The sequence below is a fragment of the Podarcis tiliguerta genome (assembly GCF_965153285.1).
Source record: "Podarcis tiliguerta genome assembly, chromosome: 10".
NCBI lineage: Eukaryota > Metazoa > Chordata > Lepidosauria > Squamata > Lacertidae > Podarcis > Podarcis tiliguerta.
In genome coordinates, this window is record NC_139543.1 from 56,532,463 (window position 1) to 56,556,018 (window position 23,556).

Here is a 23,556-nt window from a genome sequence, read left to right on the forward strand (position 1 = left end):
AGACAAGAGAAGACATTCTGCATCTGGCTGCAAAAGAAGGCAAAAATCTTAAGTGAAACTGTGCATACAGTCTACCAATGATGATGTTTTAATACATGTTCTTTCTCCCTCTTTTCTTTTGCAGTGCTTGCCTGTTGGCTTTCATTCTGTGCAGCAGAGTCCCTCATTGCTTGTCCCTCCCTTTGCAAATGCAACAGTGATACTCTAGAGGTGGACTGCAGTGGCTTGGGCCTTTCATCAATCCCCTTGGACATTCCTACAAATACCAGGACCTTCCTTTTCCTCAACAACCAACTCAGCATTTTGCCAGAACAAACTTTTTCCAATTTCTCTGCCCTCCAGAGACTGGATCTTTCCAACAACTTCTTAGACCAACTTCCTGAGAACATTTTCAGAGATCTAGTAAACCTCACTGAACTACAGCTGAGGAACAACAGCATCAGGAGCCTGGATAAAGATCTTCTGCAGAACACTGTTCTTCTGCGTCAGCTGGACCTCTCCATCAATGGGCTTGCTCAAATCCCATCAGGCATCTTTGATGACCTGCCCTCTCTCCGTTGGCTTTCCCTCAGGTCAAATCGCCTGCAGAATTTGGACAGGGTGACCTTTGAGCCTTTAGTTAGCCTGCGACAGTTGCAAGTGGGGGACAACCCCTGGGAATGTGACTGCAACCTGAGAGATTTTAAATACTGGATGGAATGGTTCTCTTACAGAGGTAGGTACCACTGAGAGAGGTCCAAATCTCAATACTGAAGGTTATGCACTCCTAGTCTTTCCTGGCTATAAAGGGCTGAAAAGGAGCAGCTAGACAGAAAAGAGAGAAAAGTTGGACTGATCAGGCTGACCTAAATTCTAATTCTCAGATATGGAGAATGGTCACTATGCATTATAATCCTGCCGTATTGTGTTACAAAGTCGCATGTTGTAGTTGGAGTTGCAGGTTATCTTCTCATCCAAATTTCTCTTTGCAAATGTTGACAGTTGTCCAAACTTTCAGAAGAGGATATAATTGAAGGGATCAAGATGAGGAAGGGGTCAAGACCATCTGATCATTTTGGAGTTTCCGAATTCACTGGCTGTAAATCACTACAGTGGGAAAAAGATCAGGGGAACGGGTAGTTGCTAGAATGCAAAATGAATTACAGAATGCATTCAGATATTTTCATTGAAAAGGCAATTTCACTGGTGCTAAACACCAAACAAAGCAGAGGGAAGGTCAGTGGTTGTATTGCACAGTTTGGATTTTGACCTTAGTACTACCAATTATGTGCAAGATTCCCACAGTGGACTTTGACCTCTGCTCTCTCAATGGGGATTTCACTGTTTCAATAGAGCCAGCGCCCAGGCCACCATAATTTTATATCTAAGTTCTCCCATCTGGGGGAAAAATGGCTCAGCAACATATATGTCAATGACGATGTGTTAATTAACAGTAACCTTTGAGTCAATTAACTGTAGTGTGTTGTTATTACTGATGGAAAATGTTAAATATTTCTAACTGCTGAAACACTATAACCTGAGCTAAAAGCAAGAGCTTTAATTGTTGGCTACCCTTTTTGATACAGACAAGTTCCCCCCCCCCCCTCTCTCTGTAATGTCATTGATTGTTGTTCAAATTCTTTTTCCAATTCACCTTGTGAGTCTGATTTTGGGCCAAGGGCAAGTTAAACATTGTTATAAAGTGTTAGTAGACAGGAAAAAAGCAGCAGCAATGTATAGGACATTCTTCTTACATTGTGTTGAAACAGAAAGCAATAAAGGGCTAAAGGTAGCAGGATCTCTTAGGGTAGCAATCAATATCTGTTTTGCTGATGGATACAGAGGACTCTTGTTTAGCCACACGCTATTTAGGGGACTCTAATCTACTAGAAATTTCAGCCTATGATGGCTTCTGAGTTTCATGGACAAAATCTCAGTGACATCAGTTATGCACCATCAACACTGCTGGTGGTTATAAGGCTGTGGAAAAAGAATCGCTAAGTTGGTGTTTTTCAGCATATTCCACAGAGAAAATTATCCCCATAACTTGAGACTGTCTTGGGTCTCACACTTGTCACCTAGAAAAATGCTTCCGTTTCCAAACAGAATGTTCTCTGTGTAACACATTTCTTGACTCAAAATGGCCAAATGCTTAGTTAAAGAAGGGGTGGGTGTGTGGCTTTGTTGATGGCATCCGTCTGTCTAAAGAGACAATGGAGTGAGCCCCTGGGGGTGAAGTCAAACTGCTGCATTAGCAGCACCTAAGTGACCTTCCTGGGGTGCAAGCCTAGGCAGTGTGAATGGAGGTTCTGGGCCTCAATGATGTGGTCCAAAGGAGAGCAGAGCACCAACTTGGCTGCAGGTGATGTCAGAGGTGTACAAGGTGCCATCCAACCATTTTAGGGATTCCACACTGGATTTGTAGGGTTTACTACTTAGCTTTTTCTTCTTCCAAAGATATCCTACAAGGCAGCAGAGGCTTAGGATCACAGTTTTACTTCTAGATGGGCTATCTTCCTAGGTTGATGAGTCCCATCTGCCCCTCACTTCCCTCTACAGCACATACAGAAACTGCCTTCTTGATCATTGGTTCCACTATTGGTCTCATCCGCTTCGGAGCCTGTCTTTGAATGCAGCGGGAGTCCCTAACTCACCAAGGGTTTGAAATCCATCAGCTACCCCCACCTGGGGTGTTAGGGGAGGGGTACTACCATCATGCTCCTTCTGGGGTAGTTTGTCTACCTTTGGTCCCCAACCTGCACTCAACTCTCACCTGCAGCTCCTAGAACCTCTCAGCATATGACATAAGCTACACCCCGGGAAGAGGGAACGATCCCTGTATATTTAAGTGTTCAGCCACAGCAGCTGCATTGAAATGAATTATTGCTCTGAGCATGATGTGATCTGATACCAAAATAAGGTACTGAATGTGCTTCTTTTTTCTTATGGGACAGGAGGAAAGATAGACCAACTGGCATGTACCCTGCCTAAGGAGCTACGGGGGAAAGATATGCGCATGGTGCCCATGGAGATGTTTAACTACTGTTCCCAGCTGGAGGATGAGAACAGCTCTACCGTACTGGACAATATTGGTCCTCCTTGCAGTAAGGGAGCCCCGGCTGCTCCCAAGCCTAAAACAACAACTCCTGAAGCAGAAGAGGATCCCAGTGTGGATTGCCCCCAGAAACAAAGATACCGGCCTGTCAGTGTGCGCCGAGCCATTGGCACAGTCATCATAGCTGGGGTGGTTTGTGGCATCGTGTGTATTATGATGGTAGTGGCAGCAGCATATGGCTGTATCTATGCATCTCTCATGGCTAAGTACCATCGGGAGCTGAAGAAGAGGCAGCCATTAATGGGTGACACAGAAGGCGAACACGAGGAACAAAAGCAGATTTCCTCTGTGGCATGAATACCTTATTGGAAATTAGTGGCAGAAGAGAACAGGATATGAGAGGCCTATGGCTTGGGCCTTTCCACATCTTCCAAGACATACAGATGGACTGTGCTGCTGTTCCATTCATCCAATTAGTAAAACATGCTTCTGGGTTCAGAACACCTGGCTCTGGGTTCAAGTCCCTCTCACTTGCCTCTGTCCTCATGTACTTCCAAGTGAATAAACTGTAGTCAGACCTCAAGTGCTTATCATTTTTCCTCTTTGCACAAGACTCCCCACAGATGCTCATTTATGGGGAAGTTCAGCCAACCCAGCACTATCTTGCCTCTGCTTCAGTTCCTGACTCCTTCAGAAACTCCCATACCACCACAGAATCTTTTACCAACAAAACAAGCAGCCAAAGGCACTAAGACAACTCCTGTGAAAGTGTCTAAACTTCACAGGTTGGGTCACTGATATTACTGCATGACAATCTAATCCTTCCCATTAACTGTATATTCAGAAAACCCCAGTTCACAGCCTGCCCAGAACTGATGAAAGGCCTGTAACTGAGTGCACAATATCCACAGGGAATTTGACTTTCCTGTTTTTAACATTACAAAGGAATTAATATCCTTTTACATAAAAAATACGCATTGCGTATACTCACTCTGTTGTGTAGTCTAGTCAACACAACAAAGGGTGCAGACAAATAAACATATTAACATAGGCTGATCACCCACATATATACAGAGACTTATTCATATACACGCCTCTTTCCTTTGCATACCATCTGTAGATTACTATTTGTAGAGCGCTATAAAGTGTGCCAGCCACTGCCTGATATGGATGATAATTTATGATCCCTGCAATGAAGGACATTAAAAAGTATTTGAAGAAGAAGCAAAGGTGAAATAAAGGAAGGATGGGTCGTGACTATTAAAAGGAGAGTTACTTTGGGAAGGTTAATGTGTATCCTCCAAAAGGGAAAACATTTTTTCTGGGATATTAGAGAATTAATCTGAAAGGCTCTTATAGTCTTTGTGGCAGAAGTGGGTCTCTGGAAGGGATTTAAGAGGAGAACAGCCTTTCTGATCTCCTTAGAAAGAGTATTTTGAGGACTTGGGTAGTGGTGGGGAGGAGTATGGAAGTGGTTTTATGGAAACAATACACACTGTAGGTCATAACCAGAATCATTAATGTGGCTATATGCAATGTAACACAGTGTGGGTCAGATGGGGAGAATTGGACAAAATGATTTAGAGCCATGAATAAGACATCAAGGAGTATCAGTGTAAAATGTAGAGAGAGGAGATGCTGTTTAGGGTCAATGTTGGTCAGCTCTTCATGCAAACACTCTACTGATATAGGCATGTATGAATGACACTGGTGCATGTAAGCAGCCATGCAAGAGTCCTACTCAAAAACAGGGAGAGTAGCATTAATATTCTCTGCAGCATCCATGCATATAATACACACATACACTCAAGGAACACAAAGATGCATACATGAGCACAAGCATGCATGTGCACATACACACTGAACACACATGAATTCTTATGCAGGGTATCTTTCCCAAGCTCAAAGCATATCACATTAGCCTCATTTCTTTTCAAACTGATGGCAGGGAGGAGGGAACCAACATAAGGACTCATTTTATATCACTGAAAGTGGGATAAAGTGCTGTCTCCAGGGGAGAGCACATATTGCCATGGTAACCTGCTCTAGCCCGTCACAGCGGGTATTCCTGGGATAGGAAGATGACACGAGAGGTCGTGCAGCCGCAGTTTTTGTGGATACTGTGATCCTTGCAGTCATGAAAAAAAAATTGGCAGCTGGCCCAGATTCCAAGGTATCTCTCTAGCAACTCAGGAGCAGAGCCCAACGATCACCTTAGTTGGGCATGGAGCAGGTCTTCAGAATTCTTCCTTCTTTTGTCGTATTCTTATGCCTTTCAATAAGCTCAAGTTCTTTCTTTAACTGTTGTTGCTGGTTTGAGTAGAAGCAATGCTTACTTTCCTTTAATTCATCCCTAAATCTCCTGTCAGCAAACAAGAACACTGTGAAGGACTCAAGATTACATCTTGGGAGCAGTAATTCAACCCTCTACCATCCTATTAGCAAAGAACTACCATATCCCAAAAGAGGGAATAACCTTCAGACAGACAGGCGTGGCAGGAAAAAAATTCTCATGGAACATTAGAGAGGAGACGGTGGGAAATGAGATTCATTCATTTATTAAATTTGTATCTCCTACCTTTCCTCTCAAAGGAGCCAAGGGCAGCAAACATCAAAATGGTAAAAAAACACAATTTAAAGTGGTATCCAAACGGTGAATATGGCTATGGCATCTAATTTTAAGATCTGTGCAGAAGGTCAGCATCAAGGTAAGAGGCAAATTCCAAGAATGGAGGATAGACTCTTTCTCTCATTACGTACCATGTATGTATTGTGGTCCCTCAAAGTGTGCAACTCCACTTCCGCTTTATCCCAGACTGATGGGCAAAACTAGGCTACTAAAGACTCTAGCTAATGTATGTATGCCTGTATTGCTCCTACTGCATATATACCCAACAAACTAGCACTGGCACTCTGCCTGCTGGATATACAATTCCAACCTTACTGTCTCTATAATCTTCCCAAAGGAACGTACCTCTGTAACATACATACTGGACAGCACAATTATACTTGAAATTGGATTTTTGTCAGAGCTGTATATTTATAGATCTCTATTTTACTTCTAAGAAATAATTATGACATGATTGCACAGAACAAATGATGTGTGCATGTGTGTTTAGAGGATGAGAAGAATTGAGGAGCGCAAATTAGGTGGGGGGGGAATCCCCTTCCTCTTCCATTCCCTATTCTCACCTTTGGCAGGTTTCCCTTTGTTGCCAATTACATTTTCTGTTTTCCATGTTGTGAGTTTAATTACAACTTTATTCCAATTTATCATTTGATATGGCATAGGGTTGGCCCTGATACTTCCACATTTAGAAATCCACATCTGAAAAGGGGAAGTAAGTGAAGGGACAAAGTAAGCGTTTGTTGAGAAAAGTAGGGGTGTTGAATGGATAATGTTGGTCCCAAAGACACTGGAGTACTTGGATAGTAAAATGGGCTGTTAAGAATGCAATAAGCCAATATAGGAAGTGTCCTCTTTCAAGCTACTGGGAAACTGTGCCTTCAGCTGTAATCAGAAGGTCTGGAATGATCTTGTTACATTATTTAGCATTCTTGAACTAGGGTTGAGGAAACTCTATAAAGCCTCAGAAAGTATGCAAAATGTCTTGCATCCCATCATCTTCCATTCACATAAAACCACAATATATACCTGTTGAAAACACAGACATTTAGACCATCTGATTCTTATATGGCTGCTACAAGTATATACTCTGGCTGTGGGCAGTATAGATAATCAAAAGAAGAAAGGGTTTGGATCTATTTCATAATACTTATTCCATTTGAAAAAGAGGTTCACTTGTATAACATTTCAGAACTGCTGTTCAAGTGAACTGAGAAGATGAATATCTTAGCAATCTTCAGCAGAATCAGTATACTCTTTCTACTGGTTAGAGATCAGCATGCATACCTGTACTAAACTACCTATGTATAAGACCAAAATACTATCAGAAGTATATGCATGTGTAACTGTTATGCTGAGATTATTCGGGAGTTTAGCGATATGCCATCAGTGTTAAAATTTGTATATACAAGACCACAGGGCACTTCACAAATGGCACAAATAATGCCTATTAATGTGCCACTTACTATGGGATCTAACATGGGGAATAGCCCTAATACTCCATAACTTTCAAACTATCCAGCTATTAATTTTAATAACCAGACTGATGTTTGTTTCTCTGTAGGTATGAGTAGGCCTGGTTTTGAAAACACATGCCAAAGCGCCATCACTGAAAATGAAGCAGCATAGCTCTCCTGTGGGCTTGACTGGTGCTGATCAAAACAGATTGGAAGATAATTAGAAATGAGAAAGGGATGCAGTGCAAACATTCATAATGCACGCACCTGTTAACATCACTGCAGAAATCCGGCATACAAGAGGTTTAAGTAAAAATTTCTACATCACTTGTGAAAACTCCCTTAGTATGCTCCAGGCTATTAGGTGCAGCCAGCAGCTGACAGCTAAGGAGAGACTACCCTTTAAAAAAAAATGTTGGCAAAAAGCCATAATGAAGGACAACCTAATTCCTTTAGTAAAGGTGGATATAGACAAGAATGTGCTTTCCTGTGCTGGTAGGTCAATACAGCAACCAAGGAAAGTTTAGCTCCTGGTACAGTCACACTATCCCAAGAAAACAAGAGGTAGGCACAGTTCCTCGGGGTGGGGGTCTTGAAAGGAGGACAGATGGCACATACAATCCTTTTTTTCTGTTAGAATTTAAGGAAGAACCAGTTTTTAAAAAGCAGCTGAAGGTATATTATATTTCTGGCTTGTTGTTTTAGAAGAATAATAAAGAATGTATTTTCCTATGCAACTCATGTTTTACGTTTGGTTTGTGGAAATAACCTACTGCTCTGCAAATTTTCTGCAAGAATGAATGAGCGCAAGAGATTCTCTAACATAAAGGGGAAATACTCAAATACACAAAGAAACAGAAGGGACCAGAAGTGAGGCTAAGGCAATTGTTTAATTTGGGTTGGACCACACCTCTATGAATCTTGCACCAAGGGGGGTTGCCAGGTTAGTTTGTTAGAGCAACAACAAAATTCTTGTGGCATTTAAAAGACTAACAAATGCATATGTTTTCACTAACTTCATTTTATGAGATATATGATTATCCCCAGTTGGCAGACAAATTCATCAAGCATGAATGTGTGTGTACACACACACACACACACACACACACACCCTAACTAATGATAAACATGCCTATGATGAAGCAGACTCTACTCCATGAAAGCTCACACAATAAAAGTCTTTAAAGTGCCACAAAACTTTTTATTTATTATTATTTTTCTAATACTTCAAAATAGGGTAGCTAATGAATTGGGCTCCAGATGTTCTTCGAATGCAATTCCCATCATTCCAAGGGCAGATAGGAACTGTAGCGTAGCAACATCTTCAGGGCATTATGTTGTTTACCCTGCCTCCAAGACTTCCTAGCCATCAACAAATCACTACCTTAATTTACCTATGAGTTAGCCTTATCTCACATGTGCCCTCTTGACCGCTTTGATAGGTGGAACTGGAACTACTACTGGTGCCACATAATACCCATTTTGCATTTGTAAGAACTAAATTTATTTAGTGTTTTTAGCATGTACACTTTGGAACTCCCTGCCTATTGATATTCAGCAGTCTCCTTCGCTGTATTATTTTCGGCGCCTGCTAAATATACAGTGGTACCTCGGGTTACAGACCTGGTTACCTTAGGTTGCAGACTCTGCTAACCTAATAGTACCTTGGGTTAAGAACTTTGCTTCAGGATGAGAACAGAAATAGCGTGGTGGCAGCACGGCGGCAGCAGGAGGCCCCATTAGCTAAAGTGGTACCTCAGGTTAGAACAGTTTCAGGTTAAGAACGGACCTCCAGAATGAATTAAGTTCTTAACCTGAGGTACCACTGTATTCTTGTTTAGGCCAGATGCTTAGGAGCGCTGGTATGAATTTTAATCTCTTTTAATAGTTTAACTTTTTGTATGTTTTAAAGTAATGTAATTTTTCTTAATTTTCTTGTTTTATCTTTTTGTAAACCACTTTGAGGTTTGAGAGGTTTTTCAAACAATTAAGCGGTGTATAATTTTTATGAAATAAATAAATTTAAGCGCAAGGCCATTCACATAGCAGTGCTCCATTCAGAGTTACATGCCCAGAGACATCTAGCCATTCTGAACTTACTATATCATACTAGCACTAAACCTGTCATCCTCATCCACGTGATCCTCTTTTTTAGGGGCTTGTTCACACTGCCCTTATGCTATGCAACTTTTACAGCTCCTTGGATCTGCATCCCCGTCAGCTGGTGAACTGGGCATGCACTGGCTGGCTTGTGCTCCAGAATTCTTCAGACCTACTCAAGCTGCATCCAAGCAAGATCCTGTTATGCACTGACCATGTGCTGGGGGCAAGGGATTGACACTCCTAACTCACCAGGAACTGCTCATACAGTAGCAAAACAGGGTGCCACATGGCCTCTGCAGGTTAGCCCATAAAAACCTATCCTTGCTCCTGGACGTTTAATACCTTACAAACTCTCTTCCTACATCTCACAACCTTAGATTGGTAAGAAACGCATATACAGACTGTGTCCACTGCCCCTGACTGGCTAGGGAGCACTGTGCAAATTATGCTTTCACACCTCTCCCTTCCAGCATGCGATACTGCTCCTTTCCCCTCCTTTTTTTTTTTTTTTTTTTTTGGTCTCTTTCATCATCATAATCTCTCTCTCTCTTGCCTCTCCATGAGCAGCTGCTCTTCAGATATTCCTTTCTCTGATCTTCTCAACTGTCACTTCTCAACTGTCATAGACGATCCCAAGCCCCCACATTCCATCTGCCTTCTAAAAAGGTAGCTCTCCTCCACAAGCAGGGGCTTTTCTCTGGCCATTCTTTCTCTTGACACAAATCCAGGTCATCTGAGACGGAGAGGCACAGCGGAGCCTTTGCGCCAGGTCCAAATTTAGATGCCGGTTTGGATCTAAATGACTTTGCCTTTAAGGGTACTGTAAGCCAAGGGTGTGATGTAAATGAAGAAAACTACGTGTATTTGATGAGGAATTGAAAATATGTTCCTTCAGACACACGCTCCCTAATGTGAAGAACTTGAATCGTTTCCAGAACTTTGTGGAAGTAGTACAGAAACCCCACCAGGAGGGCGCTTGGCACAGGACAGCTCTGCTTTGCTCTCCATTTCATTGCATGACAGACTGTACAGACTGCTGAAGCCTTTGCCAGCAGGAATGAAGACATATAGAAGCCAGAAAGAGAAATTCAGCTGAATTTCCAAAAGGAGAAAAGTAAGGGCTGTACACTCTCTTTCCACTTGCTGCTGCTGTCATTTCCCTATCTTCTGACCTCTCTGTGGGGAGGGGCTATGTCCCATGTTCAGTCATTGGCATTTCTAGTTAAAAGGCTCTTGGGTAACTGGTGATGGAAATTCATATTGTGAGGATTACACTTCCCAGCTCCCACTGCCACTGAAGTCAGCAGTTTTTACATTATGCAATGGTATCGTAAGATAGCATGGGTTGGGTTTTTGAGCGGAAATGAGGAGAGGGTGTCAAAGAGGGAACAGAACTAATAACTATGCCCAGGGCTCACTTGCACAACCATGATTCACATTTCAATACAAAGCACTACAAAATTATTCCGCTATTGTAGTAGTTTGTGCAGTTATTAGAATCCAGAAAGCCAGATATGCCCATCACAAAAGCGCAAAGGGAAAAGCTATAAACTGACTGCAAATTAGATCCACAGATCATGTAATTTCCAAGGCAATGCACAAACCCCTAGTATCCAGGTGCTTATGTAAGAACTCTACATCCATGACTTTTTGAAAATGTTAGGCGTGAATGTGACCAACAGCTGTATCATGCAGATACATTAATCAGAGAGAATACATGAATTTTTACTTTGAACCTGTTTCAGAGACAAAATACAAATCTGAATACACCTAATCTCTGGATATGGGCTTCCAAGTCCTTGACAACCCTCCTGTTTTTATACTCCCAGGCAAGCAGCGAAAACAAGTCTTCGCGGTCCCTGGTATGCCATCATACATTGCTCTTGGGCTTTATTCAGTGCAGGGATTTACAAGTTGGCCCTGGCACAGGGCATACTTTTATCTTTAAGCCAGATTAGGACAGGGCAGTCATTCAAACAGAACTCCTTCAAACAGGACTGTTGTCTGATAGCTCTTCAAGGAAAAGATTGCCCTCTGTAAAGCAAGACACATGGTCACTCTATTTCTGAATACCAGAAATACCACTAATACTGCTTTTGGGGTAAGAAGCTTGAGAGGGTGATGGCAGTCCAGTTGCAGACACTCTTGGAAGAAACTGATTATCTTGACCCATTTCATTTTGGGCTCAGGCTCAGTTTTGGACAGAATCTGTCTTGGTCACCCTGATAGAGGTCCTTATTCAGGAGAGGGACAGAGGGGAAGTGTGACCCTGTTGCTTTTTCTTGATCTCTCAGATGCTTTTGATACTATTGGGCACAATATTCTCCTGGATAGCTGCACTGGGTTCTGCCTAACATGGGGGGGGGGGGGGGTATTTGTGGTGGTTACCCAGATCTATGCCCAAACACACCAGGAGCCCAATATGTTCACAATTCCAACAATAATTCATAGTTGTGTCAACTTATGCTACTGAAGTGGGCTCCCTTCACAGAGGAACCATGCACACACATGTACACACATTTCAATAGGGTTGGAGCCATGCATGAGTTAATACCAGTGAAAAGAAGGAGAGGAAATTAAAAGTGAAAAGTTTAAAGCCTAGCACATGACTCTTCCTCTATCACATCTGTGAATCCTGGAGCGTGAGAGTAATTGTCTGAAATGAGTCAGACCAAAGGCACAAGGAAACAGTTGCTATAGCAACCCCCCTCGCTGCTCTAATTCTGCGTAGAATTAAAACGTTATCAAATGATTTAGGAGAAAAGGGGGGCAGCTCAAAATCTATGGGCACCCCTCTCAAAATGTCCTGCGGTGTTGTGAGCCTCCTCTAGGACAAAGCCACGGGCTCTTTTCCCTTCAAGCAAAACAGCAGAAGTAATGCAGAGACAAACCAGCAAGGAGAGCATTGGATAGATAACTCTGAGCTCGACAGCGTCAGCTGTATGAGAGATTAAACTAACTCCTCGGCTGCAATTTCAAATCTGGAATGGGATTCAAGCCAGCAGATCGGAGATGTGGAATATTTCCTTGGGAAATCCACAAGGCATTTCCAGTAAAACTCTCACACTGGCACAACCCCATCCCAGGTGAGCTCAAAGCACAGGAATGAGGCACAGCATAGAAACTCTAAAACAGCATATTCCTCCTTTAAAATCAAAATGAACTCCTACTTAGGCTTTTCCCTATATGGTGGGATAAACAAACCAACATAATGAATAATTAACTTTGTGTTTAAAAGGAAATTATTGTGAAACTTCTAATACAGTTTTCTGTATAAATATCTGTGCATAAGCTTGAACTACCACAGCTACCTATAATGCCTCCACCTCTGCTTTCCCAACAGTTAACTTAAATGGAGAGAACAGAAACGGTAAAGCCAAAAGGCTGCTCAGCACCTGGTCTTTGCTTGAATTCAGCCCTGTTATGTATTTGCAGTTAGTTAACCTAACTATCCCACAAGGCTATGTCTGCACGAATGGCTCCCAATGGAGAATGTAGTGAGAAGAAGGGTTGCAACAAGCCCTTTAAATTGGGACCAGTGGATTTTCTGCACTTGTGCCAAATGCACAGAACCTGCACAATGGCTTGTGAATATGAAGCAGGCCTTCTGACTTTTCTTCTCTTCTGTACCTCTTTGTGCTGTGTCACAAGCTACTTTGAAACTTTGTCAGGTACTGTGCAGGGGGAAATAAGTCAGAAACTCCTCTGTGTGCATGTAGCTCAAAAGATTGATGGTTGTCTTCAACTTATTGAGTGATTTAAAAAGACCCTTTGATGCAACCAGAGAGGTGGTTTGGGGAACAGCAAAATACAGTGCCTCAGAACTCCTTTGTATTGGGAAGGGCGGATCTATCTATGAAGTACTTTGGAGTTTTAAGCCATGGCATGCAGATCATGGTCCTATACGAAGCAGCAACCAAAATCAACTCTTTAAAGCACACGGACACATACACAAACTGCAGTTTGTTCATGTTTGGAATTATGATTAGATTCCAAGCAAATAACTCACTTGAGGAGAAGGTCACACAATAAGAGAGACATCATATATACACAGACCAGGGAGACAGCAGAACTCCCGCACAGATTCCAGCAGTTTCACTGGGACTTTAAATCTGTCAACAGCTGCGATGTAACTACAGCAGTTTCTCCCTAGTGAAGCATAACGCCTCAGGTTATTGACTCACATGAGAGAACAGTCAGTAACGTTATCTAGAGTGGGGTTAGGAATTCCTCATATTATACAGATTTATGTTTGTCATATGTAGAGAGCTGATTTAGCCAGCGAGAGACTCTAGGCTTATACCTCTGGAGACAAAATAGCCCCAATTAAACCATAATTAATAATTATGTCTTAGTTAATGTTTGCACAGTGATCAAAAGCTGTTAGGTACATTACAGTAGCAAATAGGCTTCCTAATTCACTGGGAAAGATATGGTTTAGACTGCAGAAGCTCCCTTCATGTAGTTTCCACCTAAAAAAGGCCACAGCCTACATTGAGCTAGCAGTACAGAAAAACACTCAGTATTCAGGGACATGCACAGAGGCAAAGATGACATATTTGTTTTTTATATTCTGTCCAGAACATAACCAGAAGCAAATATTTGGCTTCTTATTGCTAATAAAAAATTGATATTTAATGCTCTGCCCCTTCCTGACTGCCCTGATCCTTAGGTTTCTATATCTGGTTCTAGCCCACGTTTTACATGGTCCTAAGCAAGGTGTAAGATTTCTCCAGAGGTCTCTGTTCACATCCTTTGGCTTCGTTCTTCCCTCAACTCCATGCTTCAGTTCTTACAAAGAAATGCATCTAAGGCTGCATTAGTATAATGAGTTCACATATGCTCACAATGCAACACCCTTCTTTGAATGCTACAAATACAAAACAAACCAGCAAAACATATGACCGATTGTTCATTTGACTTTTAGCAATTTTCTGAAATGTCACTATCAGCCAATACCTTTTCCTCCAGCCACCTCGCAGCACTCACTCTCCATTCTCTCCAAAACACCTGTCTCTCCACGCAATTCTCTCCTGAACTCACCACTCACTGCTACCATTACAAAACCTCAGACATCAGTTAAACCACTTCAAGGACATGAAGAAGTTACATGAATGCCCCAAAACTACACATTGTACATCCTTAAAAGACTAAGCCATCACAGATTCACAAGCATTGAGAGCTTTTAACATGGCTAAGCTGAACAGTCTTAGGTTTCAATTTTTGTTCTGAAAACTGCCCATTTGATAAGGTGTAGAGATCATTCATGGAAAACTCAATTGCCATTTGTTCAGATTGAGTGGTAAACAGTGGGTTTTCCGAGGGAAAGCAGAGAGCCTACCTACCTACCTACCTACCTACCTAGTGCTATTTTTCTAGAAAAATAGGTGCCAGAACTCACCATGAACACCTCCCTTGTTCTCTTACAATGGCAATGGAGCCCACCTGAGAGGTGCCAGACCTGAGTTCCAGAGAGTTCCAGCTGAAAAAAACCCCTGATTCTATCTATCTATCTATCTATCTATCTATCTATCTATCTATCTACACACTGCTTGAACACAGACCTAAAAATCTCAGACCTGTGCCTAGAAAGCGTGACATGAAAGGAAGTGTGGGTGAGCCCGGAACCTTTAACTGAAAAAGCAAACAGGTGAGGCTTTAGAGGCTGCTTCCCAGTCCTTCTGCCACAGAACTGTACAGCTTCCCCAGGTATGCCCCTTTAGGGCATTTGCAGGAACTCTATAGTCCTGAAAATTAGCAGACTTTTTTTGGTGAGTGGGCATGTGCAGAAAAAGGGGCAAGAAACAGATATGATGTTTTGCCAAACACAAACATGACAATAACTCTATACATGTGACTTTGTCTAAGGCCTAGTTTTAAATAGACGGATTTCAGACAATAAATTCTGTGACAAGTGATGGGTCACCTACCAGTTTGCAAAATAGATAATTTCATACTAAATTAAGTGTTTCCCTATCCTTAACCTCAACCCTATGCCTCAAGTGTATTGAAACAAGTTCCTACCTGCAGCGATTGCCGTCTTCCCACCTACAGTCACAGCCACAGAAGTGCTCACAGTTACCGCCTCAGGCAGACCTCCTTCTGTCAAGACATAAATGAAGCAAATTTAGTACCTGACCCTGTATCCCTAAGGAAGAGGGTCTCAGAACTGACACTCACAAATCAAGCACAAAACTGCAGTGCAGAGAAGGCTGAGGTTTAATCTACACAAACAGCACAAACCTGTGTCAAGACTCCAGGCTGCAGGTGGCGGTTCACCTGAGTGATTGCTCCTTCAAAGATTAAAAAGTCCCTGCACATGTCTAAGATGTCACAGAGACATCTCCATAATGTGTGTGTGTTTATTAACTCAAAATACTTATAGGCTGACTTTCCAGGCAATGGTGGCTTGCAACAATAAAAACGGCAAAATATCGACAGTACAACCATAAAGCCATCATATCCCTCCCAAGAAAACAGCCAATAAAAATACTGAACCAGCAAATTAAAACACTTTCCACAGCAATAAAAATAAATAAATTAATCCAGGTGTAGAAATGTTTTTCATGAGGAAGAATTCATTCATGTTTGCCCATCCTTGTAATCTGAAATGGTACAGCCGAGATACAGCTTTAATACTCCAGCCGCTGTTTGTCTGAACTGAGTCTCTTAAAATCTTCAGAAGCTGCTCTGTGCATTACTGATCAAGAAATAACAAGACCTCATCACCCTTAATTAGCATAACAGGATTGCTTAATTTTCAAAAATAGGGAGCTACAATCATATCTGAATTTTTCAAACCAATAAAGATTCCAAACAGCATGTTAAAGGAGGATGAGAAGAACTGGGAATGTGCTCCCATTCAGAAAGTAGCATAGAGAAGATTCTCTGTGATAGCAACTAAAACATCTGTTTCCACATTTATATACAGTGAACTGTCAAATTGCCTATGGAAGTTTATAAGCAAAAGGCATCATGAATCGCTTGATATATTCATCCTATTTCCTGCTATGGGACCCCAAATATCCTCAGTAGGAAACTATGGACAGTGTGAACTATGTTCCTAATGAAATTTCACAGTCATAAATACCACAGGCTTTAGCCGAGAGGGATGTCTATAGGCCCAAGTGGTTGCTAGGGACAACCATGGAATGTTCATTCAAGTGGCTGCCGCTCCTAGCAAATGCAGTTAAGGCCTGTAGACTTCTGGTAGTAGCAGGTACATTTCTATGATATCCATGACCCATGAGCAGCCCTGCCACCAAATCCCCTCCATGTGAATGTCTTGTCTAGTTACAAAAAAAGGACTGCTGCAATTGTGGCATGTGGCATATATGTGGGTATGCATGCAGTTCTGATTCACTCACACTACTTCCTACTGGCAAATACAAGCAAGTTGGAGGTTGTTCACATTGACATATTTCCCTGGCAGGGCTACATGCATGAGCTAACCCAGTAAGACAACTTAAAATGCTCCATAGTTTCTCCTGTCACACTGACAAAATGTTAATTAGTCAAGATTTCAGTCCATTTATTCAGTGGTTAGATTAATTCCCCTGGAAGAAAAATGTTAGTTAATATTCAGTTTATCAACAGACTGTCAGGTGTTTTTGATATTTGAAATATGTGTGACCTACCAAAGGAGCAGATAGGATTAACTGGCCCTGTAAGGGGTGATGGTTGAATTCTGAAAGAACTGTTTTGACAGCCCTAAAGGTCATTTAATTTTTGATTAATGCAATATTTTAAAGAAATTTGTGGTCACACCCCTCTAACAATTGTCCTTCCAATCAACTGCCAGGTGAAGAAGAGGGGCTCATCCATTTGTTCTCTGGCACAGAGCCACTTAATTTGTTACCTTAATGGCCCATACTTAAGGGGCCATCACCTTGCCAAAAAGCTGGTCTGGCTATTCCAGCAATTGATTCCTTGCTGGATCCAAGAATTAAAAGGGGACTCAGGCATAAAGTCTAACCCCCTGTGCCCCAAAATCACAATAGTAGACTAGAACCTGTTCTCTCAAAGAACAGATAGAGTGGACAACCTAATACTAGACAGTACTGTTTCACATGGTGTCTCACATGCTTGAACACACTTCAGTACATAAACATTCCCTACACATAGAAAACTATTAGGTAAAAAGTTAGGATGGAACTCCTCTCTCTGACATCTAGCTTGAAGTGCATTCAATTATGCCAGGCCCCACCTGCAGTCTGAAGTGCTACAGTCATGAAACAGGTTCACTTCCTCATCTGCTATTTGAGAGAACTATACTTGTGAATCAAGTGTAGGCAAACTTGTTTATATTTCTTTGTGCTTTACAACTGTTCCATTTTCTGTGTTAACAGGGACATTCTGAAGGTCAGGATTTCTGGTCACATCACACACAAACACATGTTTTTATTCCTTCACAGTATATTGCCTTACGGAATGTTCTGCCCCAACATAAGGGTTTTCCTTTCTCTTCCCCCACAGTTCCAGAACTTGTCATTTGCTTTTTATTCTTGGCTCCATCACCAGTGCCCAATGTGTCCTGAACATGACTTTGCAGCTTCATTCATTTTTAGCCTCAAGTCTTTGTGCAGATTGAAACAAACAACAAAAAACCTACAACAACCCTGAAATTAAGTTGATTTGTGGAAGGGCATTGCACAGACCTAAGGGAGCACTTGTTCAATTCAAGGACTCTCCTTCTGGATAGCATTCATATGCCTCAACCATTATCCTTGTGGCATTCAAAAATCCTCTCTCTCACACTCCTACACTTCTGTGTGTTTTGGGGACAGACAAAGGACACCAAAACCCTTGAGCAGAATGCCATGTGACTTCCTGCAGTGTTATACGTATAGATACAGCACAAACCCTAAGGAAATGAGAGCTTTTAGTTCACTTGCTGGACACAGCACTAATTCCAACTTCTGACCTTACCTTTTGCATGTTACAGCTCCGGGGGAAATGATCTAATAAGAATAGCATGACATTCTCCCTCCCCACAGGCATATGCATTCTAATATCATGTTCATTACCACATGGAGCAGGAGACAAATGTACTCCCCTGCAACCTCAAAAACCAGCTTGTCCCTGACACACAGTCTGGAAACAGATTGAAGTGGTTTGAAGGAGTCCACAGCCCTGTTTTGGGAAGCTTTTAATCCCCCCCCCCATATTTTTGTTGGAAACCACCGAAAGTGGCTGGGGTAACCCAGTCAGATGGGCGGGATATAAGAAATAAATTATTAGTAGCATTAGCATTAGCATTAGCATTAGTATTATTAGTGTTCATACATGTTTCTTTTATCCTAATGCTAGTCAAGCAAATTCTAGTCAAGCATGTCCGGCAGGTTGAACTGAAAAAACATTAAAAACCCTGCAAAATTTGTTTACTGAGGTGAAATTCGGATATGCTACACACCCGCTTCTGCCCTCTTGCTTCTCATCAATCCACTCCCACATGGGTTTAATTTCTACATCTAGTTATTAACATTAAATAGTGTCCTATGCACTTATTTCCAAATCATCTGGGGAGGTATTTGCATAAATTGGTCTTTGTATAAGGTTGGGAGATCCTGTGGTCAATATTATGAAATGGGCCCAGAGACTAGTCATACCTACACTGATTTTAAGTTCTGCTAAAGAATGAGTGTGTGAGGGAGATTTTGGACAGCCCCAAATATCTGTCACCCAAGGTCAAAGCACACCTGCATGAGTTCACTAAACATTTGGTTTGTGTATAAAGTAGGGTCAGTACTGTATCACTAAATGGAGCACATAGTGAAACCCCATCTCCCACCCCACCTTACTTACTAACTGTAACTTAGGGTGGGGAACCTATTTCAGCCTGAGGGCCACATGCCTTTGTGGACAACATTCTGAGGGCTACATGCCAGTGGTGGGCAAGGGTAAGAGGCAAAAGAGCTAGGAGAAACCAATGTAAATTTTATGTCTGCAATGTAAGTTAATTTCAATACACACTCACACACCTTTCTGTATCCTCCATCCGGACAGGCCAGAGACATTATAAGGATTCAAGGGCACATTCTAGACAGGCAAAAAGCCAGGGAGCAATGAAAGGTGCAGCCTAGGAAAAGGGGGTTCAAACAAGAGCCATACAGAGGTGTCACAAGGATTGCATTTGGCCCTGCCTCAGGTCTGAGGTTCCCCACCCCTGTCCTAACTTACCTCAGAAGTGAGCCAGCTGATGAAAAGTGTTCAAGTAGCAAAGTATGGGGAAGTGGGCAGATTTTGTTTCCCTTCCCCATTATATTCAGCTTTATAATGAAACCAGCAAGCAAATAAATATATCTGGTTTGTCCCTCAATTCCACTACAGAAAATGTGAGCAGAGCCTCTGTCATTTCATTTCAAGGAAATCAAAGCTGTTACCCTGAAGTATTTTTTCTGTGGCAAAGTTTAAGCTAAAAACTAAGTAGGTTTGAGGTAGCAGCAATGCTGAAAACAGATACCAGGTGCTGTGGGGATTTAATTACGCTATGGCATCACCTGAGATCTTATAAGGGCTTTGAGAATGTCAGGGAGTAAGAAAACATGAGGTCAGCAACTGCTAAAGCAGGGGGTAAAGAACCTATGTTGGACTACAAGTCCCATAAGCCCCAGCAGCATAACCTATAGTCAGGGATGACGGGAGTTGTAGTCTAACAACATCTTGAGGCCCACAGTTTAGCCATTTTAAAGGCGCAAGAGCCACAAAAGCCAAAGCAAGGCCTCTGGTGGCCAGATAATAAGGCTTCCTGGAAAGAGTGGAGTAAAGGTAAGTGTGGATAAGTCCTTAGGGAAGGGAACAGATGAAACTGCAGAGATAAAAGGCATAGAAGTTGAAGGAAAAATAGTGAGAGGAGGCCCAAGTGTAAACATTGTTCATGAGGAAACCTTCATTTCCAGGTCCTGGTCCCTTGCAAAAGAGCTACCCAAAATAACATATTAGAACAAGGGAACATTAATTTTTGGAGGTGTTTGTATCATATGGAGTGTGTGGTGGGAAGAAAAGTGCCTCCTCCCATTCTGGTTATATATTCCTTCTCTTAAAGCATAGCTAGGGTAAACAGAGTTGGCAAATGTTTGATTTAAAAATTACCAGTCTGGAAATGCTAGCGAAAGAGCCAGGCTAGGACTTGCAACACATAGAGTGAAAGCTGGCAACATTAGTATGCCCATTATACAACATTAATACAGCTAATCAGTGGAACCTGATTATGATCAGGGGCTAGAAGAGCCTGACAGATCAAGGGTGGAGCCTGAGAGGAACTGGACTGGGTCAACAGGAAATAATATTTAAAAAACAAGGAAACAAGCAAACCTTTGTCTAGCCTCCTATTGTTTATTAGTATTTCTGCCCCAAGGCTTCCAGAGCAGAGCTTTACTCATTGCAGCAGTTCTATTAAGGATAGCTGACAGATCTAGGAAGAGCAAAGGGGAAAACAAGGAAGGAGGGAAGGGCTGAGCTTCTTTATCTCCATTCCACTCACCACCACATTCACATCCTGGTTCACATTCTTTTTCCCAGTCTTGTTTTCTTTGCTCAACTGCTGTCTTCTCTACCCACCCACCCTCCCACTACAATGCCAAAAAAAGCTTTGCAGCTAAAGCATTGTGCATTGTGATGACAGTGCCTGAATGCAGAAGAGGGTTGAGCAAAAGTACATAGTGGCTTCCAGACCACATAGATCCCCCCCCATTCTTTTGTGGTAGATGTCATTACTGTTCATTGACATCATCTATTCCTCCCCGCCCTCCACAGAAGTGATTCCATGAGAACACTTTCTGAAACTTTACTTTGCACTGAAACAGTGAACCCTGAAGTCAGAAAAAGCATTGGCTGATGAATATGCCCCTCCAACTACAGGTGTTTTCATTCAGTGATAACCAGACCCAGAAGAATAAAGGGAAGAGGAGAGGCTTTCTGCTGGCAACTTCCTATGTATAACCTTGGAGCAAACACATGTCAAATTGGTAACTGATTGATACACTGGCATGTGTAGTTCCTCTTCACAAAGCTGAGAGTCCCCCCTTGTATCCTTCCATTACCTTAGTGTAATTTTGACTCACCTGCTGTGTGATTAATGAAAGCATATGGCACAAATTTCCCTCAGAGCTCTTCTGCACTGGGCTAATTTTGGCTGCCTTAAAGTACCCTTCTGTATGTCATTTTTCATGGTGAACGAATCCTGCATCACTACACCGCTGCGGCAAAAGGGTGAGATTTGATGATGACCAACAGCCTTCATTTAGCAAGTGAGATGAAATGTACACCACCCAGCTTGTGAGCAAAATAATGAAAGCCCCATTCTCATCAAAACAAAGTAATAACTTCATCTCATCTCTGCAACATGCTGACAGCTATTCAAATTATTGCAATGATTAATAGGTCTGACCATCTGTCTGCCATGCATACAAGTGTTCTCATGGGGTAGGATAATGCTGACTGACCCCACCTTTTTGGTGTCCAACCTTCATGAGTTCCAAGGGTCTCTCTGCTCTGAGGCCTCAGTACATATAACAGAACATTCATCAACATCCTAAGCGCAATCTGCTCTTCCTTGTTTCTGTTGCAGGTTGCACTGTTGAAACCTACAAATGTAGATCCCTGTGCTGGCAGGACTTTAGAATATATGGAGGTTAAGGGGCAGCAACAAGTCAGTCTGCCATCAACAAGACAGTGCTAGAGATGCATGAGCTGCAAAAAGAACTCAATCCTTATGCCAGATTAATGTACACAAGGCACTCTACTGCCACCACCTTCCCTGCCCATCCCTGGACCCATAAACTTTACAGGAGAAGTGGGGTGGAAACTGATGTGAACATTGTCATTTGCCCATGAGGGGTGTCTGGAAGCATAGTTCTAGTCCAGGCACCCCCAAACTCGGCCCTCCAGATGTTTTGGGACTACCATTCCCATCATCCCTGACCACTGGCCCTGTTAGCTAGGGATGATGGGAGTTGCAGTCCCAAAACATCTGGAGGGCTGAGTTTGGGGATGCCTGTTCTACTCCATTGTCTGTGTGACAAATGGATGCTTGGAGTGTCCATGCTACCACCTCTGCTACTGTTGCCTGTCCTTCCACCCAGGTAAGGTTTGTGTTGGGCTTGGGCAGAAAAGATGGCCAGTGCTGGATGAGGAGAAGGGTGTTTGAGGGTTGGGTCATGCAGTCCTTATTCATAATCTGTTAGTGGGCGACATCAAGTGGGGCGTCGCCCTGTCTGACCTACTTATGAGGAAGCAACAAAGGTGTTCACTTTTGTAAACATCCTTATTCAAGTCCACACAACATCCTTTGTTTGCACAAGGCTATAAATCCTTCACAAATACCTAAACTCCAGCTTTGCCTTTAAGTTCTCCCCTCTTGCCCCTCTCTTTGAGATGCCTTCAATTGTCCCAAGACAGTAGCATCCTGAAGGCATTCAAATAATGAACAAAGGGGGGGGGGGGACTTTATGTAGTCCTGTCAGGAGCCACCTGTGCTCCTGCACCCTGAGCCTGACAAGACTGGAACCACAAGGAGGCAACACAATCTGAAAGAAAGACCTTGGTGCTCGTACGTTTTGGCTCCCAAACACCAAAAACCTTTGGGTTTTTGAACATTTTTCAGAAGCCAGACGTCTGACAGGGCTTCCGCTTGAGTGCAGGAAGCTACTGCAGCCAATTTGAACCCACACCTTGGTTTTCAAACGTTTCGGAAGTCGAATGGACTTCCGGAACAAATTCTGTTCGAGAACCAAGGTACGACTGTACCTGCCAAAACGCCATCACCAGAGGCACGGTATCCTTTGGCAGCCCAAGGCCATCTCCCTCTTAGTCCTACTCAGTAGGGGGTAAGCACTAACATATGCTCTGGATAAGGGCCCTTCTGAGCTCCAGGCAGAGGTGGGGCATGATAGTCACTGATGCAATAGCTCTGTGAAGACGTTTCCCTTGCTGAGCCCAGTTGAGGCCTTCTTCTTCAGAACCTGCACCTACCGCTGAGAACCGACTGGACCACTCCCTGGCTTGTCCCATACTCCTTCCTCAGAACCTGAGACTCCTTGCTCTGTCAGTAACTGTTCCTGCTGCTTCCCACACCACTCAGGATTTCACAGCTAGAAGTATCCCTGCATTTGATTTATGCGGATTCCTTTGAAGGTCTGCATAGAGTTAGTGCACTTTTTTTCAAACTTTCTGGTTATATGAATTGGACCAAACAGACATATAATTGTATATATGTAGGCCCTGTGTACGCTTTCTGATAAACATATATGAGTTGGGTGTGGGTTTACCACTGTGGTACGCATCACGGGTTCAGTATACACCAATGAAAAGTTTTTAAAAGCCATTTAGGCTTTTTT

At 42.5% G+C, this 23,556-nt stretch overlaps 2 protein-coding genes across 3 annotated transcripts in view; one reads left to right on the forward strand and one right to left on the reverse strand.

The window, feature by feature from the left end:
• LRTM2 (leucine rich repeats and transmembrane domains 2) overlaps window positions 1-11,821 on the forward strand; it is a 35,793-nt gene extending 23,972 nt beyond the window's left edge. The window contains exons 3-4 of one of the 2 annotated variants that reach the window (XM_083402346.1): window positions 125-715; window positions 2,934-11,821. In XM_083402346.1, coding sequence (XP_083258472.1) covers window positions 125-715; window positions 2,934-3,391 — 1,049 coding nt within the window. In that variant the 3' untranslated portion in view covers window positions 3,392-11,821. The remainder of the gene's footprint in view (window positions 1-124; window positions 716-2,933) is intronic. The other variant, XM_083402347.1, reaches the window with a different exon arrangement.
• CACNA2D4 (calcium voltage-gated channel auxiliary subunit alpha2delta 4) overlaps window positions 1-23,556 on the reverse strand; it is a 156,265-nt gene that overhangs the window by 63,549 nt on the left and 69,160 nt on the right. Inside the window, 1 exon segment of the mRNA XM_083402555.1 lies at window positions 15,245-15,322. Within this exon segment, the coding sequence (XP_083258681.1) occupies window positions 15,245-15,322 (78 nt within the window).